The sequence below is a fragment of the Rhinopithecus roxellana genome, chromosome 6 (assembly GCF_007565055.1).
Source record: "Rhinopithecus roxellana isolate Shanxi Qingling chromosome 6, ASM756505v1, whole genome shotgun sequence".
NCBI lineage: Eukaryota > Metazoa > Chordata > Mammalia > Primates > Cercopithecidae > Rhinopithecus > Rhinopithecus roxellana.
The window spans coordinates 98,533,237-98,554,954 of NC_044554.1; the positions used below are offsets into that span (position 1 = coordinate 98,533,237).

At 53.4% G+C, this 21,718-nt stretch overlaps 1 protein-coding gene across 1 annotated transcript in view; it reads left to right on the forward strand.

Annotated features, from left to right (window-relative positions):
• Positions 1-21,718, forward strand: part of SRRM3 (serine/arginine repetitive matrix 3) — an 86,090-nt gene that overhangs the window by 52,385 nt on the left and 11,987 nt on the right. Inside the window, exons 4-11 of the mRNA XM_030932756.1 lie at positions 6,417-6,545; positions 6,628-6,708; positions 7,375-7,404; positions 7,846-7,908; positions 8,039-8,074; positions 11,285-11,335; positions 11,886-11,990; positions 13,242-13,419. Coding sequence (XP_030788616.1) covers positions 6,417-6,545; positions 6,628-6,708; positions 7,375-7,404; positions 7,846-7,908; positions 8,039-8,074; positions 11,285-11,335; positions 11,886-11,990; positions 13,242-13,419 — 673 coding nt within the window. The remainder of the gene's footprint in view (positions 1-6,416; positions 6,546-6,627; positions 6,709-7,374; positions 7,405-7,845; positions 7,909-8,038; positions 8,075-11,284; positions 11,336-11,885; positions 11,991-13,241; positions 13,420-21,718) is intronic.

The following is a 21,718-nucleotide window of genomic DNA, read 5'->3' on the forward strand; positions in this document are numbered from 1 at the left end:
AAACAAAAAAACAAAAAACATTGTTCTTATTGGTAGTGTCATCTAGGAGAAGCAGAATAGGAGAGACTAGGATTCTAACCCTGGGAGATCCCACACAGCACAAAGCCAGTAAAGGAAGCCTCAGCCCAGGTCCATGTTTGTCCCTGGGACTCTCGGGACAGGCTGTATCAGAAGTTTCCAAGACCTTGTGTCTGCTCCTCTACTCTGTGCTCATCTTTTTTTTTGAGATGGAGTCTCACTGTCACCCAGGCTGGAGTGCAGTGATGCAATCACAGCTCATTGCTGCCTTGAACTCCTGGGCTCAAGTAGTCAACCCGCCAGGACTACAGGCATGCGCCACCACATCCAGCTAATCTACATGTTTTTTTGTACAGACAGGGGTCTTGCTTTCTTGCTCGGGCTAGTTTTAAACTCCTGGTCTCAAGCAATACTCCCACTTAAGCCTCCCGAGTTGCTGGGATGACAGGCGTGGGCCACTGTGCCTGGCTAAACTGGGCTATTTTGAGACAGAGTTTCACTCTTGTTGCCCAGGCTGGAGTGCAATGGCACAATCTTGGCTCACTGCAACCTCTGCCTCCCAGGTTCAAGCGATTCTCCTGCCTCAGCCTCCCAAGTAGCTGGGATTACAGGCTTCTCCCACCATGCCTGGCTAATTTTGTATTTTTAATAGAGATGGGGTTTCACCATGTTGGTAAGGCTGGGCTCGAACTCCTCACTTCAAGTGATCCAGTTGCTTCAGCCTCCCAAAGTGCTGGGATTACAGGCACGAGCCACCGCACCCAGCCTGGGCTATTTTATTTTGTAAATAACCTTCCTCATTTTTGCGTCAGTATCAACTGAAGCTCCCTGCTCCTACCAGCTCACCCACACAATAGTCAATGTGCCCTTAAGTTTTGCTAAAGGCTATGTTCTATGTGTCAGGCACTTTTGTGGCTCAAGACCTGTGTAGGGGTAATGGGCCCTGGAAGGATGGGGTTTCATGAGATGAGGGCGTTGGGAATTTTAGGGACGAGCTTAGGAGGTAGGACGCCACCGGCCTCAGGAAGAGGAGCATGGAGAAGAAAAGAGAAGTTTAAACAAAGGAATGTGGGGGTGTTCAGCTCTGCACAAGCCGAGGGATGACATGAGCCTCTCCTCTGTCACCCCAGAAAAACCTCACTATGCACTGTGTGACATCAAGGCATCACACAGCTTGGGAATTGGGACTTGTTTGGAAATTGAATGAAGTTCTTGAGAGTGGCCTCAAGGCTAGCTAACCTTGTCATATTTGGGTAATATTATTTTTTCTTTTCTTTCTTTTTTCTTTTTTCTTTCTTTCTTTTTTTTTTTTTTTTTTTTTTTTTGAGATGGTGTCTCGCTCTTTCACCCAGGCTGGAGTGCGGTGGCGTGATCTTGGCTCACCGCAACCTCTGCCTCCTGGGTTCAAGCAATTCTCCTGCCTCAGCCTCCCGAGTTGCTGGGATTACAGGCATGCACAACCATGCCCGGCTAATTTTGTATTTTTAGTAGAGACAGGATTTCTCCATATTGGTCAGGCTGTTCTCGAACTCCCGACCTCGGGTGATCTGCCCGCCTTGGCCTCCCAAAGTGCTGGGATTACAGGCATGAGCCACCACACCCAGCCATTTTTTCTTAAAGATGGGGTCTCGCTGTGTCACCCAGGCTGGACTGCAGTGACATCATCATAGCTCACTGCAGCCTCCAACTCCTGGGCTCAAGCCATCCTCTGGCCCCAGCCTCCCAGGTAGCTGGGACTCTACAGGTACATGCCACTGTGCCCTGCTTTTTTTTTTTTTTTTTTGTAAAGACAGGAGTCTCACTATGTTGCCCAGGCTGGTCTCAAATTGCTGGCCTCAAGGGATCCTCCCACCTTGGCCTCCCGATGTGTTGGGATCACAGGCATGAGCCATCACACCCCGCCTAGTTACATTTTTTAAAATACAAAATCAGGCTTCAAAGAGTCAATTAATGGGTTCCCTAAAAATGTGTCTTTCACCCTGTAGCTGTGGCCTGCCTCCCTTCCCTCTGTCTCATTTTCCGTGTTGCAGCGTCTTTTCTCCCCCGAAGAGGTGTTGGTGTGTAAGTAGCAGCAGAGGCCCCTCTGTTTAATAGTAGCTACCCCTTCCCGGATGATAGTCACAGGCCAGGCCTCATAGACAGCATCTTACTTAATCCTCTCCTCAAAGCTGGTCTGTTCTTTTCGTCAATGTATAGGTATGACAGAGAGCTTAGTCATGCCTGGATTCAAACTCTGTGAATCTGTTACAGGAAAGGGGTTTGATCTAAACCCCAAGAGAGGGTTCTTGAATCTCACTCAAGAAACAATTCAGGGGGAGTCCACAGTGCAAAGCAAAAGCAAGTTTATTAAGAGAGTAAAGGAGGGCTTGGTGCGGTGGCTCACGCCTGTAATCCCAGCACTTTGGGAGGCTGAGGTAGGTGGATCACAAGGTCAGGAGATCGAGACCATCCTGGCTAACATGGTGAAACCCCGTCTCTACTAAAAATACAAAAAATTAGCTGGGTGTGGTGGCGGACACCTGTAGTCCCAGCTACTTGGAGGCCAAGGCAGGAGAATGGCGGAAACCCAGGAGGCAGAGCTTGCAGTCAGCCGATTGTGCCACTGCACTCCAGCCTGGGCGACAGAGCGAGACTCCGTCTCACAAAAAAAAAAAAAAAAAAAAAAAAAAAAAGAGAGAGAGAGTAAAAGAGTAAAGGAATAAAAGAATGGCTACTCAGGCAGGGCATGGTGGCTCATGTCTATAATCCCAACACTTTGGGAGGCCGAGGCGGGTGAATCACCTGAGGTCAGGAGTTCGAGACCAGCCTGGCCAACATGGTGAAACCCTGTCTCTACTAAAAATACAAAAAATTAGCCTGGCATGGTGGCGGGTGCCTATAATCCCAGCTACTCGAGAGAATGAGGCAGGAGAATCGCTTGAACCCTGGAGGTGGAGGTTGCAGTGAGCCGAGATCATGGCACTGCACTCCAGCCTGGGCGACAAGAGCAAGACTGTTTCAAAAAAAAAAAAAAAGAATGGCTATTCCATAGACAGAGCAGCCCCAAGGGCTGCCGGTTGCCCATTTATATGGTTATTTCTTGATGATATGCTAAACAAAGGGTAGATTATTCATGCCTCCCTTTCTAGACTATATAGGGTAACTTCCTGATGTTGCCATGTCACTCTCGTCACCGTCTTGGTTTTGGTGGGTTTTGGCCGGCTTCTTTTTTTTTTTTTTTTTTTTTTTTGAGTTTCATGCTTTTTGCCCAGGCTAGACTGCAATGGCACAATCTCGGTTCACTGCAACCTCCGCCTCCTGGGTTCAAGCAATTCTCTTGCCTCAGCCTCCAAGTAGCTGGGATGACAGGTGTGCGCCACCACGCCTGGCTAATTTTTGTGTTTTTAGTAGAGACGAGGTTTCTCCATGTTGGTCAGGCTGGTCTCGAATTCCCGACCTCTGGTGATCTGCCTGCCTCAGCCTCCCAAAGTGGTGGGATTACAGACATGAGCCACTCACTAGGCCCTTGGCCGGCTTCTTTACTACAACCTGTTTTATCAGCGAGGTCTTTATGACCTGTATCTTGTGCTGACCTCCTATCTCATCCTGTGATTTAGAATGCCTAACCTCCTGGGAATGTAGCCCAGTAAGTCTCAGCCTCATTTTATATGGCCCCTATTCAAGATGGAGTTGCTCTGGTTCACATGCCTCTGACAAATCCAAAACTCATGTCCTTCATGCGCTGCGGATCCACGCCCTCGCCTCTATTGCTGTGGTGGGGGGAGGGGTGAGCCAGGTGAACAGCACCCAGGAGTAAGGGGAGCTCTGCTGAAACCATGGCTAAGCCTCCATCTTGGTGGGGGAGGGCACTGTCTGAGCCAGCTTGGATAAAAAATGGAAGGTGGAGGCCACCTCCCTGGAGACAGGCCTCTGGAGGGTCACTTCCAGGCTTGTTCAAAAAAAAAAAAAAAAGACCAGGCACGGTGGCTCACACCTGTAATCCTAGCACTTTGGGAGGCCAAGGCAAGAGAATTTCTTGAGCAATCCTCCTGACTGAGGCCAGGAGGTCAAGACCAGTCTGGGCAACATAGTGAGACCCCATCTCTACAAAAAAAAAAATATTTTAGGCTGGGCGCGGTGGCTCAAGCCTGTAATCCCAGCACTTTGGGAGGCCAGGACGGGCGGATCACGAGGTCAGGAGATCGAGACCATCCTGGCTAACACGGTGAAACCCTGTCTCTACTAAAAAAATACAAAAAACTAGCCGGGTGAGGTGGCGGGTGCCTGTAGTCCCAGCTACTCGGGAAGCAGAGGCAGGAGAATGGCGTAAACCCGGGAGGCGGAGCTTGCAGTGAGCTGAGATTCGGCCACTGCACTCCAGCCTGGGTGACAGAGCGAGACTCCATCTCAAAAAAAATAAAAAATAAAAAATTTTAATTAGTTGGGAGTGGTGGTGTGCTCCTGTAGTCCCAGCCTCTCTGGAGGCTGGAGTGGGAGGATCGCTTGAGGCCAGGAGTTTAAGGCTGCAGTGAGCTGTGATCGCACCACTGCACTCCAGCCTCGGCGACAAGGAGAGACTCTGTCTCAAAAAATAAAATAAATAAAATAAAAAATAAAAAAAGAAACTGCACAGCACCTATGACCTCAGCAAATTCTCCCAGCAGCCCTGAAATTGAGTTATCTCTTTCACCTTCGAGAATAGGCTCACAGAGGGACACGGCAGGCCCCAGGTCACAAGGCGACTCAGGACAGTGCAGGATGAGCTCTTGTCTGGAGCTTCAAAGCTCAGGCTCTTGCCTGGAGCCCAGCTACCTCTAGAGAAAAGAAGCACTCTGAGAAGAGACTGTACGGAGCCAACATCTGTGGCAGAGGCTGGCTGGGGCTCCAGGAGCAGGGACAGGAGGCGTCTGGTCCCTGCTGAGCTAAAAGGAGAGTTCTGTAAGATGGATAGGGAGTATCGGAGGCCCCCACCCTCTGCCACCAGGCTTGATTGATGAGCACAGTCCTGCTGCCGGAGATGAGCAGCGGGGTCCCCTGGAGGCTGCAGAGGGGAGGGCGAGGAGAAGCTATGAGTATTTCAGCGACAGAGGCCTGGCTGGAGGAAAGGAGGGGAAGAGGGGCAGGGAGGCACTCAGCCAGCGGGAGGTGCCTCAGGGACTGGAACACCCAGGTGAGGAAAGACCCACATCATCGAGACGGGGCTCGGGGAGGGCGGAGCTAGGCCAGGAAGAAGGGACTCTTTGAGAAATTTAGAGTTCGCCGTGCGCGGTGGCTCACGCCTGTAACAGCACTTTGGGAGGCCAAGGCTGGCAGATCACCTGAGGTCAGGAGTTCCATACCAGCCTGACCAACATGGAGAAACCCCGTCTCTACTCAAAATACAAAAATTAGCGGGCTCCTGTAATCCCAGCTACTCGGGAGGCTGAGGCAGGAGAATCACTTGAACCCCGGAGGTGGAGGTTGCAGAAAGGTGAGATTGCAGGAGGTTGCAGGAGGCAGAGGTTGCAGTGAGGCGAGATCGGGCCCCTGCACTCCAGCCAGGACAACAGAGTGGGACTCTGAAAAAAAAGAAAGAAAGAAAAGAAAAGAAAAGAGAAATTAGGGTTCAGTGAGAGAAAGGAGGAATGGGGATGGGGTTCCCAGAATAGGACAGTAGGGTTGGGGCACAGGGATCAAATGGGAGGTTCACTGAGGGGGAGGGTCAATGAATGGGGCTGGGATACAGAGGGGATTCAGTGAGGAAAAGTAGCCTCATATAAGGAGTAGGCACACACACACACACCCCACCCACGACTGCAGGGTGGCTCATGACTGGAATCCCAGCACTTTGAGAGATCAAAGGGGAGGATCGCTTGAGGCCAGGAGTTTGAAACCAGCCCAAGAGTTCGAAACCAGCCTGGCCAACATAGTGAGACCCTGTCTCTGCAAAATTTTTCAAATGAGCCAGGGTGGGGGTCCACGCCTGTAGTCCCAGCTACTCAAGAGGCTGAAGAGGGAGGATCGCTTGGGCCCAGGAGTTCAAGGCTGCAGTGAGCTATGATCCCACCACTGCAACTCAGCCTGAGCAACAGAGCAAAACCCTATCTCCAAAAATTTTTTTTTAAAAAAAGAGGAGGGGGCTTACTGAGATGGTGAGAACTTCGAAGGGGTGCAGGCTAAATATGGGGCTCGGTTATCCTCTTTCTTTTTTGCAAAAGATTGTACCGTGAGGTCGGGGACCTGTAGGGGACGTGCCCCCTTGGGTTCCCCAAATCTCTGCCGAGCCCTGTAAGGGCAGGGGCCGCAGGTGCCCCTCGCCCCTCCTCCAGCCGGGTAGCAGCCCGCAGACTTGGGGGGCTAGGTCAGGTCCCCCGCGCCAGGATAAAGGGGCGGAGAAAAGCCGTCCCAAGACGGGTGGTGAGCGTCCTTGTCGCCGGCAGTGTGGTGGAGACCCCGCGGCTGACCGAGGGCGCTGAGCCGGGCCTGGAGTACGCGCCCTTTGACGACGACGACGGCCCGGTGGACTGTGACTGTCCCGCCGCCTGCTACCGCGGCCACCGCGGGTACAGGTCAGCGGCCGCCGCGGCGGGGGTGGGGGGCGCGCGGGGCTGCCCCCCCTCACGGCCCCCACCCCCGCCCCTTCTCCCCCAGGACCAAGCACTGGTCTAGCAGCTCGGCATCGCCCCCTCCCAAGAAAAAGAAGAAAAAGAAAGGCAGCCACCGGAGAAGCCGGTGAGAGCCGCGCCTGGCCGGAGCGGGAAGGGAGGAGGTGGGGTCTCTCCCCAGGTGCCAGTCCCTAGCCCACAGGGGACCCCCAGCCATGCCGCATTTGTGAGCCCCGCCCCTCTCTGAGCCTGTCCCTCGCCCTCACCATGCGGTCCCCCGACTAAGTGCCCTCCAGGTAACTGAACCCATCCCAGGCCTCGAGCTCCTCTCCTCGCTAGGCCCCGCCCCTCAACGAGCCCCTCCCCCCCAGGTCCCGCCCCTCAAGGAGCCCCTCCCCTTCTCTGGGGCCCGCCCCTTACCGAGCCCCTCCCCTTCTCTAGGACCTGCCCCTCATCGAGCGCCTCTCCCCACTAGGCCCCTCCCCTTATCTGGGATCCGCCCCTCACTGAGCCCTTCTCTAGCACCTGCCTCTCACTGAATCCCCCAGAGCCAGACTCACTGACCTGGCCCATGTGTTACCAGCACCTGCTCCCATTCCCCCTCTGCCCTCCCCCAGGGGTCCCGTGCCCACCAACACCAGTGCGAGTGGTCCTGGGGAGGAGAGGCCTCATCTGCCATCCCTGAATCTCTCTGTCCACCCTCCCCTGTCCTGTGTGAGACCATGGCAAGTGTCTGGGACCCCAACTAACCCCATCCATCCATCTGTCCTTTCTTCCTGGCATCTGCCCTCAGCAAAAAGAGGAGACTGGAGTCCGAGTGCAGGTCAGTGGGGACAGAGCTGGCTGGGCCCAGGGCAGGGGATGTCTGTGGGTGGGAGAGATTCCAAGGCCATTCCCCAGATGCCGGAGGCCTGGACCCTCAGGGCCTGCATGGACACCGCCAGGGTGCAAGCTTTGCCCCTACAGAGGCCATGAGTCCCACCACTGGAGCCTCTGACCTCTGGGTTTGAAACTATCTTTGCCTACAATGCCGGGGGTGGGCTGGAAGGGTGACTTGGGGACAACATAGGCAGCGCCATCAACTACCCTGAGGGACCTTGGCGACACTTGGGGCCTCGGGTCACTCTGTACAAGGGACCTTGGACTTCATGGCCTGGAATTCCCTTTCCAGCTTCAAAGTCCCAAGCACCCAGGCCTCTCCAGCCATTTCCAGCCCCCCACCCCCCACCCCAGCTCACTAGAGCCCACCTCCTTGTGTCCACAGCTGTGGGAGCTCCTCACCCCTCCGAAAGAAGAAGAAGAGTGTGAAGAAGCATCGCCGAGACAGGTACCCTTGCTGCCCCCATCCTGGGGCCTCCTATTCCTCCCGTGGGGCCCAGGGCCAGGGCTGTGGTCCTTCATAGGTCTCCCTGGGCCACCCCAGGCAGGCTCAAGGGAACTTCTTTATTGCCCTACAGGTCTGATTCTGGGTCCCGGAGGAAGAGACGGCACAGGTGAGCAGTGCTTTGCAGAGGACACGGTCAGTGGTACCTTAAGGGACCAAAGCCCAAATGACGCAATGATGGGAGGCAGTTTTGAGGGTCCCACAGGGCTCCGTCCTTCAGCTCCAGGATTCCTTCCCAGAGCCAGGCTGGGAGGACTGGGCAGTGGAGGAGGAACATGAAAACCAACTGTTTGCAACCCTCACCTGCCCCATGCATCAGCCATGACATGGGGACCCCAAGAATTTCTAGACAACATGGCAGGTCCAATGCCCAAGGGGTGTGTCTGTCTGTGGAGGTGTCGGTTAGACAAGCAGAAACACCAAGACCCCAAATTTGCAGGGAAAGAGCTCGCCAGGCAGGAGGACCTCCATCGTCAGCTGGGAAGGCTCCATGGATAGGAGGCAGGGTCGGGGAGCTGTGGCTAGAGGTAGAGTTTCTCCGGGACAGATGCTAGCCTCCCAACAGGTTTGACTGCTGGGTTATAGAGCCATCCTCCACCCAGAAGGGCTGGGGGCTAGCATGGGGGAGCTCTGAGCAGGGCAGTGGCTTGTTCAGGGTGGACTGGGGGAGGGGAGAGGAAGTGAAAGACAGGATTCCAGGCAGAGGCAGAGTGATGCAGGAGGATAGGGTTGCTGAGAAAGCAGAAAACAGCCTGAGCCAGGCACGTTGGCTCACGCCTGTAATCCCAGCACTTTGGGAGGCTGAGGCGGGCGGATAGCTTGAGGCCAGGAGTTTGAGACCAGCCTGGTCAACATGGTTAAATCCTGTCTCTACTAAAAACACAAAAATTAGCTGAGTGTGGTGGCGAGCACCTGTAATCCCAGCTACTCGGGAAGCTGAGGCATGACAATCGCTTGAACCGGGGTGGCGGAGGTTGCAGTGAGCCAAGAGGTTGCAGTGGAGTGCATGGCACTCCAGCCTGGGTGACAGAGTGAGACTCTGTCTCAGAAAAAAAAAAAAAAAGGCTGGGCGCAGTGGCTCATGCCTGTAATCCCGGCACTTTGGGAGGCCGAGGTGGGTGGATCATTTGAGGTCAGGACTTTGAGACCAGCTTGGCCAACATAGTCTGTCTCTACTGAAAATACAAAAATTATCCAGGCATGGTGATGGGCACCTGTAATCCCAGCTACTTGGGAGGCTGAGGTAGGAGAATCGCTTGAACCCGGGAGGAGGAAATTACAGGGAGCTGAGATCGCACCACTGCACTCCAGTCTGGGCGACAGAGCAAGACTCTGTCTCAAAAAAAAAAAGAAAGAAAAGAAAAGAAAAGGAAGGGAAGGGAAGGGAAAAGGGAGAGGAGAGGAGAGGAGAAGAGAGGAAAGGAGAGGAGAGGTCAGGTTGGAAGGAAGAAAGTCACATTCCAGGGGTGGCATCAGAGCCAGACTCCCTCCCAGCAGCCCAGAGGAAGGGCAGAGTCCAGAGTTCCTTCCTTGCAGTGGGAATTTGTTAAGTAGGGAGAAGCCTACATAAACACCTAATCCTGCCCCTCCAATGTCCCCAATTTTTCATCTTCCTCTGGCCTCCCAGCATCTATGGATCAGTGTGAGTCCCTACTGCCCCCCAGTGGCCACCATTAGCTTACACACACCCTGTGGCCAGCTCCATCCTTCCTGGACAGCTCCCAAAAGTGAACTAGGAATAGACCAGCTTCCAATGGGGAGACTGAAGCCCAAAGCAGCCTCCAGCACCCAAATCCTTAGCCTCCAGGCCTGCCCTGCACTCACTCTGCTCCTGTGGGAAGCACATTTCTGTGGTTCTTAGCATGGCTTTGTTTTGGGGTCAGAAGGACTGAAGGGATCTGGTGGCACCAGGAAGGACCGGGCTGAGGACTGGGGCTGGGCGAGACCTTTGAGGGCTAACCAGAAGCTTCTCAGGCTTTTCATCAAAGGTAGAGGTTGCTGGGTTGGGGAACTTGCCCCAGAGGACTGGATGGGATGTGACGGAAAGCTGTGGGAGTTGGGAGGGGGCAGCCCTGGAGATGGATCCAGAGCTGTCATTCAAAAACAGGGAGATTGGCCAGGCACGGTGGCTCACACCTGTAATCCCAGCACTTTGGAGGGCTGAGGCAGGTGGATCACTTGAGGCCAGGAGTTTGAGAACAGCCTGGCCAACATGGTGAAATCCTGTTTCTACTAAAACAAACAAACACAAAATAGTCAGATATGGTGGCAGTCAACTGTAATCCCAGCTACTTGGGAGGCTGAGGCATGAGAATTGCTTGAAACTGTGAGGTGAAGGTTGCAGTGAGCTGAAATTGTGCCACTGCACACCAGCCTGAGCAACAGAGTGGGACTCCATCTCAAGACCAAAAAAAAAAAAAAAAAAGAAAGAAAGCAGGGACATCATGCCCTTGGGAAAGCATTTCTTTCCTAAACCCTTGGTGAGCTGGCCTAGGGCTGGGCCAGTACAGGAGCAGACGGAGGAAGGGGGCTCAGGAGGCATGACTATCAGGCCATACCCCAATACTCAAGGGAAGGAGTATTGGGCATGTCCCAAGTCCAATACCAAAAGACAAGAGCAAATCACCATCTCTACCTGGCCCAGACCTGAGGCTTGAGGCTGCTACACCTGCAAACAGCAAACCCCGCCTTTTTTTTGTTTTTTTGTTTTTTTTTTCCAAGACGGAGTTTTGCTCTTGTTGCCCAGGCTGGAGTGCAAAGGTGCGGTCTTAGCTCTCTGCAACCTCTGAAGGGATCTGGTGGCTCCGTCTCCCAGGTTCAAGTGATTCTCCTGCCTCAGCCTCCCGGGTAGCTGGGATTACAGGCACGCACCACCATGCCTGGCTAATTTTGTATTTTTAGTAGAGACAGGGTTTCTCCATGTTGGTCAGGCTGGTCTTGAACTCCTGACCTCAAGTGATCCACCAGCCTCAGCCTCCCAAAGTGCTGAGATTACAGGCAGGAGCCACTGTGCCTGGCTACAGCACCCCCCTTTATCTGGGGCCAGCCACATTTCTGTGGCCCTGCCAGACTGGGCAGCAGTTGTGGCCCAGGGAGGAGGTGTTCACGGGCCAGGACTTCCAGGAGGAGGAAGGACCGAGCCTTGGCTGGTGAAAGGGACAAAGCAGGGGAGTAGAATGGAAAAGTCTCCGCCAGCCAGGGGCTCAGGCCCTAGAGTGGAACAAATCTCAGATCTACAACTGTGCATACCCAGGCTCCAGGGCATGAAGGCCACACCCTCCCTAGGTCACACCATCACTGTGATCTCTGCTCTCTGCAGATCTCGAAGCTCCAAGAGCAAAAGAAAAGAGAAGAACAAAGAGAGGAAGAGGTAAATGCCCTCCCTACTCTCCAGCGCCCCCCCCATTCGTTCTCCCTCCCGCCCTAGCAAACTAGGCCTTTTAGAATCACAGAATCAGGCCATTAAAGGTAGCTCATTTTGCCCAGATGGAAAAATTGTGATCTAGAGAGAAAGCCAAGGGCTCTCACTCAGTCAGAGCTGGAATCGAAACCCAGGCTTCTTGCCTTCCAATCCAGGGTCCTTCCAAGCCCAGTCCTCGTGACTCCCCCACCCTCCTTCCTCCTACCCCGCAAGTCCCAAGATCACCTGATGAGGGCTGAGGGGGGTCTTGGGAGGCTGGGGTTGTCTAGAGAAAAGGGGGCCTTTTCCTAATTCTCACAGATGACCCATATGGACCAAATAGGTTCTGCGGCCAGCACGAACACTGCTGATGTACCTTTTATAGGACACTTTAGGGGACTGATGGACACTGGCAGTAGCGTTCCACTGGGATCCTGGTGGGAGGTTGGGCAACTTGGGGACTGTGGGGGGAAATGGGGGCAGAAGTGAGGTACAGGCTGATTTCCCTTATCCACGCCAGGCCTCACACAGAGTCCCCAGGCCGGAGGTCTCATCGCCATAGCAGTGGCAGCTCCCACAGCCCCTCCCTCTCCTCCCACTACAGTGATTCCAGATCTCCCAGCAGGTAGGCCTGGGCCTCTGGGAGGCTTTCTTCTGATGGGGTTTAAGAGTTGCAGATTAAACACCCTCCAAGGGCTGGGGAGCAGGACTGGTGGACAGAATGTCAATTCATCAGTGGGTAGAAGTTTATCAGGGGTGGCCAGGTGTGGTGGCTCACAGCTGTAATGTCAGCACTTTGTGAGGTCAAGGCAGAAGGATTGCCTGGGGCCAGGAGTTCGAGACCAGCCTGAGCAACATATTGAATTAAATTAAAAGTAATAATAATAATTGTATATATTATATATATATATTTTTAATACAAGTATTGCTCTGTTGCCCAGCCTGGAGAGCAGTGGTGCAATCTTGGCTCACTGCAACCTCCGCCTCCTGGATTCAAGCAATTCTCCAGCCTCAGCCACCTGAGTAGCTGGGATTACAGGCGTGCACCACCATGCTTGACTAATTTTTGTATTTTTAGTGGAGATGGGGTTTCGCCATTTCAGCCAGCCTGGTCTCGAATTCCTGACCTCAAGCGATCTGCCTGCCTCGGTCTCCCAAAGTGCTGAGATTACAGGCGTGAGCCACCAAGCCCAGCCTAATAATAATTTAAAAAAAGAGAAATATACCAGAGGAGTGATAACTTGAGGAAGAGCTGCCCTAAGGCCTCTAAGCCTCCGCCTGAATTGGAAATCGAGGCACAGCCTGGCTGACTCGCCCTGATCAAGTCCCCTCTAAGTGGAAAGGTTCCCAGCATGGTGAAAAGGCAGGTGGGGAGCTGCCCTCTTCCCTCCCGCCCTAGCAAACTAGGCCTTTTGTTTTGTTTGTTTTTTTTTAATTTTTTGAGACGGAGTCTTGCTCTGTGACCCAGGCTGGAGTGCAGTGGCCCGATCTCGGCTCACTGCAAGCTCCGCCTCCTGGGTTTACGCCATTCTCCTGCCTCAGCCTCCTGAGTAGCTGGGACTACAGGCGCCCGCCACCGGGTGACGGCTAGTTTTTTGTATTTTTAGTAGAGACGGGGTTTCACGTGTTAGGCAAGATGGTCTCGATCTCCTGACCTCGTGATCCGCCCGCCTTGGCCTCCCAAAGTGCTGGGATTACAGGCTTGAGCCACCGCGCCCGGTCTAGGCCTTTTAGAATCACAGAATCAGGCCATTAAAGGTAGCTCATTTTGCCCAGATGGAAAAAATGCGGGGGAGGGGGAAAAGAGGAGGCGCAACTGCTTGCAAAGCGAGTGTCCCACGCCGGCTCCCCCGTTCTCCCTGGCGCCCAACCCCAGGCTGAGCCCCAAGCACCGAGACGAAGGGCGAAAGACGGGCAGCCAGCGGTCCAGCGGAAGCCGGTCGCCTTCCCCGTCGGGCGGCAGCGGATGGGGGTCGCCCCAGCGGAACGGCGGCAGCGGGCAGCGGAGCGGAGCGCACGGGGGCCGCCCCGGCTCGGCGCACAGCCCGCCCGATGTACGTACACTTCGCTTTGCGGAGGGTTCCCGCGCCGCGGGCTGCGCCGTGCGGGGTCGGGCGGGTCTCCAGAGGGGCAGGGGGCGATAACTGTGGCATGGGGGCGGGGGCGGCCGCTTCCTCCCTCCTCGGCTCCCCGCTGGGGGCGTCCTGGCTCGGGAGGCGCCAGGAGTGCTAGGCCGTTGCGCCCACCTGGCCCTAGTGTCAGAGTGAGGGGCGCCTGCGGTCTTGGGCCACCCTTTGCGCTTGGCAAACTGAAGGCCAGAGGGGGTTGACCACGGGGCACTGAGTTGGGTACAGGGCTGGGGAGGAATCAGGGTCTTGTGCCCTCCCCAGGCATATTAGGGTGGGAGGGGCATGGACATTGATAGGAGTCCCAGGCAGGAGCAGGAGTCGAGAGACAGGACCCCCCGCTGGGCACCACCTGGGCCCTGAGTCTCCCTCTTCCCACCATGCCCTGGCCCCACCTCTGAGCACCACCTACCCCTCCTTTAACCTTCTTCCCAGCCCCTCCCTCCCTTAGCCCCCTCCCCAATCTCAGTCCCTCTGCCCTCTAAAGTCCCTGCTCCGAGGAGACTCCCCTTTTCCAGGCACCGCCCACACTTGGACAGGTGTCTCAAACCTGCCGGCTCCTCTTCCCACGGCGACCCTCCTGAGGCACCTGCCAGGGTGCCTCAGAGACCCCACACCAACACCACCCCCGCCAAAACTGTCCCCACCCTTCCTCCAAGAGGGGCACAGATGTCCGAAGACCTACAGGCAGATGCAGTGGGGGAGCTGGCAGAGGAGAGAGACGTCTCAGTCTGTCCCCAGGTGGATGGGCTGGGCCTGGGTGGGGGCTTCTCCCAGACCCCAGGGAAGGTCCACATCCCTTTCTGGTCTGCTGATTATAGAGTACACCATTGAGACCCCTCAGAGAGGGGGGCTGCAGTGCTGGCAGGGGCACTAAGGTGGGCGGGGGTGTGGCTTGGGGTGGGGAGGCCTGCAGGTTCCTTCCCAGACCCGCAGACTGCCCCCCACCCAACTCCAAAGCCTCAGCTGGGAGTGGGAGAGCTGCCCCTCCCCAGACCTCAGGTCTCCGCAGCAAACATGTACGTGTTGGTCAGTTTCATTTTGATTTTTGGCTGTTTCCTTTCACTCCCTTTCTTTTCTCAAACACCCTTTACTCCCACGGCCTCAGAGAGGAAAGTCAAGGGCAGCTGACTGAAGGCTCTTGGTCTCAAGGTTAAGTTTTATTGAAGGACATTTACCTGTCTCTAGACTGTCCCACCTTGACCAGGCGCCAGGCTCCTGGGCTCCGGGGGATTTTGGTTGGGCCACCCAGGGAGGATGACATTGATGTCCCCGGATCTGTCTTGGGAGGGGGTTGAGGGCAGGCAGAGGTAGCTGAGGGTAGCATGGCAGAGGCTGGAGAGGATTAACAAACCCACAAGAGAGGCACCCACCATCCCCCACCCCTGTGGGCATAGAGTCCCAAGAGCACAGGACCCCAAACGCCTTCTTGCTAGCTTCTCATCCCCCCTCCTGGGGCCTCCCGAGAGACACAGAGAGGCAGGTTCTCTCAAGTCAGGGCTGAAAGTGGGTTCCTTGGTACTTCTGGTCCTCTCTCCAGCCCTGGAGTCCTGAGCAATGATCCCACCTCCACCCCCTACCCAATGCAGACAAAATAGCCACAGCAACTAGGCAGACTCCCTGGGATAGGGCAGTTGGGGAAGGGGACCCAGCCACCAGCCTCGGGGCGGGAGCTTCTGAAGCACCCACATCTTGTCTCCCTCCCAGCATCTGACTCTAGTTCGGCACAGCCCTGGGAGTTTTCTTGGAGACGGCATTTTGTGACTCCTTTCACCAAGCATGGTCCCCAAATCCTATCCCTCACCCTTGGGGTCCTGGGAGATCTGGGACTTCAGGGCATCCTGGGTCTCAAACCTGCATTCAGATCCCTGCCTCTTTGTCTAAAAAAGACCTCTGAGGAGTCAAATGAGGCTAGTTCTCGCTCATATGCAGAAAAGTGAGATGGGGGATGGGAAAGGGGGTCCCAGACTTTACCATGAACGAAACTGTCTTTGGGAAAAATTACTGGGGGTGGTATTCTTGGACGATACCTTAAAAAAAAAAAGAAAAAAAGAAAAAAAGAAAAAACCAGAAAAGAAAAGAAAAAAAAAGAGAGAGAGAAACAAACGGAAAAAAAGGAAAGCTCAACATTTTTTAACCCCGTCTATGTTTTTGTTTGTTTTTTAGCCTCCCATTTGAAACGTGGTAATACTGTGATTCCATTTCTTGTTTAGCTGGTGAGGGAAGAGGGTGGGCAAGTTTATGTAACTTTTTCTGTTGTTTTGTTTTTGTTTGTATTCCCTTTTCCTTTTTTTTTTTTTTTTTTTTTTTCCTATTTTAATGTACAGAAATGCAAACTATCTCTCTGGGTTTTTTGGGTTTTTTTCCTATCTTCTATGTTCTAGAATTTTCTTTTTGTGTGTGTTACTGTGGGAACCTTTCCTCTTAATGCAGAGATGGCTTTTGAATTTTAAGTGAACATTAATCATATACACATCTCTATATACTTTTTTTTCCTTTGTAATCTGAATTTAAAAGGGAAGATAACTTTAAAAAAAAAATCACGCCCACACCAACAGCTCCTGCCAAGTCAGCAGTGGCAGCAAATCCTCCTTTCGACTCCAGGGACAGGCTGGAGCTGCCGCAGATTTTAAATTAACTACAGTGGTGCAGCCTGTGCTGCTGCATTCCCCAGGAAGCTGGAGAGAAGCTGGGAGACCCAGGGAGGGGAAGAGACTTGTCCTGGGTTGCCCAGGGAGCTTCTTGGAGCTTGCTGCTACTCCTCGATTCAGTTTAGTGTAATTGGCTGGACACGGGGGACAGGGAGCGAGACAGGTTGTTCAGGACCATCAGTGTCAGACCTCAGACTCAGATCCTTAGGTAACTGTGGAGGAGGGAGAGGTCTGAAGGCACCTGGCAGAGTTTAGCTGAGACACTCCAGGCAAGAGAAAAATTCCATCTTGGGCTGGGCATGGTGGCTCACACCTGTAATCTCAGCACTTTGGGAGGCCGAGGGGAGGCGGATCACCTGGGGTCAGGAGCTCAAGACCAGCCTCACCAACATGGTGAAAACCCAGCTCTACTAAAAATACAAAAATTCGGCCTGCCATGGTGGCTCACACCTATAATCCCAGCACTTTGGGAGGCTGAGGCGGGCGGATCACCTGAGGTCAGGAGTTCGAGACCAGCCTGGCCAACATGGTAAAACCCCGTCTCTACTAAAAATACAAAAAAATTAGCCAGGCATGGTGGTGTGTGCTTGTAATCTCAGCTACTTGGGAGGCTGAAGCAGGAGAATCACTTGAACCTGGGAGGCAGAGGTTGCAGTGAGTGGAGATCATGCCACTGCACTCCAGCCTAGGTGACAGAGTGAGACTCCATCTCAGAAAAAAAAAAAAAAAAAAAAAACCCATCTTGGTCTTGAGACTGAGGCCAGTGATGTGGTCACTCCCAGGTGATGGTTGAATCCCACAGGAATTTCTGGGTTCTGATGCTTACAGGAGAAACTGCAGCTCCGAGAGGTCAAGTGACTGGTTCAAGGTCACACAGCTATTTAGAGGTAGATCCAAAAGTAGACCCCAGACAGGGTGCGGTGGTTTACACCTGTAATCCCAGCACTTTGGGATGCTGAGGCAGGAGGATCGCTTGACGCCTGGAGTTCCAGACTAGCCTGGTCAGCAGAACAAGACTCTATCTCTACAAAAAAAAAAAATTTTTTTTTGTTTTAATGAGCCAGGCATGGTGGCATGTGCCTGTAGTCTCAGCTACTGAGGGAGATGAGGTAGGAGAATCACTTGAGCTCAGGAGTCTAAGGCTTCAGTAAGCCATGATAGCACCACTGCACTCCAGCCTGGGCAACATTACAAGACCCTGTCGCTACAAAAATTTAAAAAAAAAAAAAAAAAAAAAAGAAGAGCTGGGAATGGTGGAATACACCTATAATCCCAGCTACTCAGGAGGCTGAGACAGGAGGATTGCCTGAGCCCAGGAGTTTGAGGCTGCAGTGAGCCATGATTGCGCCACTGCACTCCAGCTTGGGCAACACAGCAAGACTCTGTCTCAAAACAAACAAAAAAAAAAAAACAAAAAAACAGACTCCAGCCCTCTGACCTCTAGACTCCAGCCAAGCTGTGGAGAGGGTGGGAAATGGGAAGCACAGTCCAGGAGCCCTGAGCAGGAGGATTTGGGAGGTGGATGCTGGTTGTCTCAGCTCCTGTTTTCCCCCATTAGACCCCTTGAGAAATCAGCTTCCTGCTCTCTTATGTCCCTAGACTGAGGTCTGCCCACACTGAGGGACCCGGGTGCAGGTGGCCCCCACATTACAGAAACTCACTCTATATGATTGTTGCTTCAGTGACTCAGGGAACCCTAAACCCTCACAGTTCATACATGTGGGGAAATAAATATCAAGGCACAGAGAGGGAAGAGAGTCACTCAAGGTCACACAGTGTAGGATGGAAGAGGAAGAAACAGATCAGGAGACCTCCTGGGACAAGGCCTTCTGTCCAGTCTTACCTGGTACCTTCACTGGCCTCCCTCCAGCCCCCACCAGCACAGACTGGTGCTAGGCTCACCCTCCCAAGGCCCAGAAAGAGTAGACAGACTTTGCCATCTTTTCTTTTTATTATTGCATTCCTGTCCCAGGGACTACTTGCTCACCTTAGAAGTCTCTAGCATTAGAAGTTTCAGGGGATGGGGCAGGCACAGCGACTCATGCCGGTAATCCCAGTACTTTGGAAGGGTGACGCAGGAAGATCGCTTGAGACCAGGAGTTTGAGATCAGCCTGGGGAACATAGCAAAACCCCCATCTCTACAAAAAAAAATTTTTTTTTAAATTAGCCAGGTGTGATGGTGCATGCCTATAATCCCAGCTACTTGGAAGGCTGAGGTGGGAGGATCACTTCAGCCCAGCAGTTGGAGGCTACAGTGAGCTATCATCCTGCCTGTAGTCCCAGCTACTCAGGAAGCTGAGGCAGGAGAATCACTTGAACCCAGGAGGTGGAGGTTGCAGTGAGCTGAGATCACACCACTGCACTCCAGCCTGGGTGACAGAGCGAGACTCCATCTCAAAAAAAAAAAAAAAAAAAAACACCCCAAAACCAAAAAAAACCCACAGTGTCAGGGGCTGCCTGGAAGGTGACACCCTTAGCTGAGGGTGGCAGAGAAGGCTCAGGATCACGGCCTCCAGGCTCTCCTCTGGCTTCTCCCTCTGGTCCAAATTTTATCAAGTAATGGCCAGCCTCGGGTGACCCCCAAGAAGAGGTACCAAGGCACCCACTGACCTGCCTTATCCAGGAACAGAAAAAGGCAAAAGGGATGAATTTTGCTAAAATGATGCCGAAGCCAGAGGGAAAGGAGTGGGATTGACCTGAGGCAGGATCACTCCTCCAGATGGGCTCTGCGGTTGCCTTCCCTTTTAAATGCACATTTTCCCTTCACCCATCTGTCCACTCCAATTGGCCTTGTTTAAACAGCGCTTGTCTCCTCCTTCTGTCTGGGGGCACCTTTCTCTCTTCCTGCCTCTCTGTTTGTTTGCTTCTGTCATTGTTTCTGTCTTTCTGTTTCTCTTTCTCCTTCTCTTCCCATTTCTATCTCTGTCTGATTTTGTCTGTTCGTCTGTCTGTCTCTCTGTCTGTCTGCCTCCTGTCCCTTTCTCTCTTCCTCTCCATCTCTCTCCCCCGGCATGGGCCTCTCTCCCATGCTGCCAGACCCTCTGTAGCCCACCCTGTGGTTCTCTTCCATCAGCTGCTTCCTGCATGCTCTGTGGAGGTTTTCTGTTGTTTGAACAGTAAAGAAAGCTTGGCTAGTGGAACCCATTGTTTAAAACGGAGAAAAAAAAAAAGAGCAAACAGAAATGGCTGGGCAAGAGCCCTCTCCCATCCCTGGGATGAGACAAAAGCCACATCAGCCACCCATCTACTGGCTCAGAGGGGGAGCACAGTTTAGGGTCACTGTCTTTCCCCAATTCTGCATTCCCAATGCGGAGACCTTCTTTTCTTTTTTATTATTGCATTCCTGTCCCTGACCACTGAGAAGGTAGGTATCCCAGCTCCGCTGTGCGCTCTCGCTCCCATCTCCAGATAAGCCCTGCCACTTTGCTTGGTTTGAATGTGGTTTTCTTTCTTTCTCTTTCTCTTGATCTTGCCCTGGTTGGTTTCATCTTCCTCCCTTTTCTTTCTTTATTTTAGTGACTACTCATTTGTAACTTGCACTTTCTTCAAATGAGCTACAAAGCTATGTTTCCTGGTTTGTCGTTTGGTTTTCTTGACTTTCCCCGACCAACTTTTCTAGCCCATCTCCCCTCCTTCTCCAGCTTCCCTGTTCCCTCCTTCTTCCTCTCCATCCCTGACTTCCATCCCTAAATCCTCCTTCACGCCTTCTTTCTCATTCTGTTGTCCGAATGCATTTCTGTGTGGTTTAGCATTCCAAGTTTGTGTTTCTTTCCTGAACTGTATGCTGCAGTGAAGCCAATTTGATTTCTGTTGTCTGGAGTAGCTGCGAAGCCCCTCCTCACCCTTCATCCCTGCCAGCCCCTGGGGCTTCGGTCACCCCGCTGGCCTTCAGGGCCCTTTCGGGCAATAGGCAGTGGCAGAGGAGCCATTGCAGGGCCTCTTGGCCTCCAGATCCTGCAGGAAGTTCTGGCCAAGCTCAGGCACAAGGGAAAAGCCCCATCCCATCCTCGGGGGCCTACTGAGCCAAATGGAACTCTGGGCTTCCTCGAATCCTTCCCTGGCTACAGGACGGAGCTTTGGGGTGGGAGCTGCAGGGTTCTGGAGGAGAAACGGGCACCAGGACTGAGCCTCCAGCTTCCATCCATTGGGTGCAATAGTAGATTCATTTGGGGTGGCAGTGGGTAGGGCAGTGAGCTGGCCAGGAGCAGGTTTGAAGCCTAGAGGGCCTACTTAGCAAAGTCTCTGTGAGGTAATTTACAGGTAATTTACCTGCCCGCTGCCTGGTCCATGATCCAACCTAGACAGGGGCTCCTTCCACCCTCAGCATCCTTCCATCTTCTAAATTTGAACAGCTTCATGTGGACCCTCAGAGCAGAAGGATCCCAAAAGAACAACCAGCAGGGGCTAGGGGCCCACAGGATGCTGCAGCAGAACAAGGACTAGGTCCTGGGACTTGTGACTCTCAGCCCAGGGCTCATCCAGCCACACTGAGGGTACTAGAGTTGGAGGTGGACCCTAGGGGACCCCACCTCCGCACCCCTGCCTATTAAACTGCTTCCTTTCCCACCTGGGAGCAGCTAGAGAAATGTGGCATTCTGGCCAGGTGTGGTGACTCACGCCTGTAATCCCAGCACTTTGGGAGGCCAAGGTGGGCAGATCACTTGCGGTCTGGAATTCGAGATCAGCCTGGCCAACATGGCAAAACCCTGTCTCTATTAAAATACAAAAATTAGCTGGGCATGGTGGTGCACGTCTGTAATCCCAGCTACTTGAGAGGCTGAGGCAGGAGAATCGCTTGAACCCGGAAGGCGGAGGCTGCAGTGAGCCTAGATCGTGCCTCTGCACTCCAGCATGGGCAACAGAATGAGATTCCGTCTCAAAAAAAAAAAAAAAAAAAAAAGGCATTCAGCATTCCAACCATTATGAGGTCTCCACAGCTTCCATCTTCAGCTTTGAAAAGAGAAGGCCCAGCCACTCGTCCCTACCCCACCCCATGTTTATCCCGGGGGCAGGTGTCAGGGAGTTCACCCACTCAGAACATCCTTCTCAACACTGGGTGGTGCCAGGAGGGGAGACAGCAAGTGGCTCTTTGTTTTTTTAATTAATTATTTATTTATTGTGAGACATTTAGAATCTCGTTCTGTCGCCCAGGCTGGAGTGCAGTGGCACGATCTTGGCTCACTGCAAGCTCCGCCTCCTGGGTTCACGCCATTCTCCTGCCTCAGCCTCCTGAGTAGCTGAGACTACAGGCGCTCGCCAACACACCCGGTTAATTTTTTGTATTTTTAGTAGAGACGGGGTTTCACCGTGTTAGCCAGGATGGTTTCGATCTCCTGACCTTATGATCTGCCCACCTCAGCCTCCCAAAGTGCTGGGACTATAGGCGTGAGCCACCGTGCCCAGCCAACAAGTGACTCTTTAAAAAGGGAGAAAGGGCAAGCTAGGTGAGGTGATACCACCTGTAGTCTCAGCTACTCAGGAGGCTAAGGCAGGGGGATCGCTTGAGCCCAGGAGTTTGAGGCTGCAGTGAACCATGATTGCACCACTGCACTCCAGCCTGGCCAACAGAGCAAGA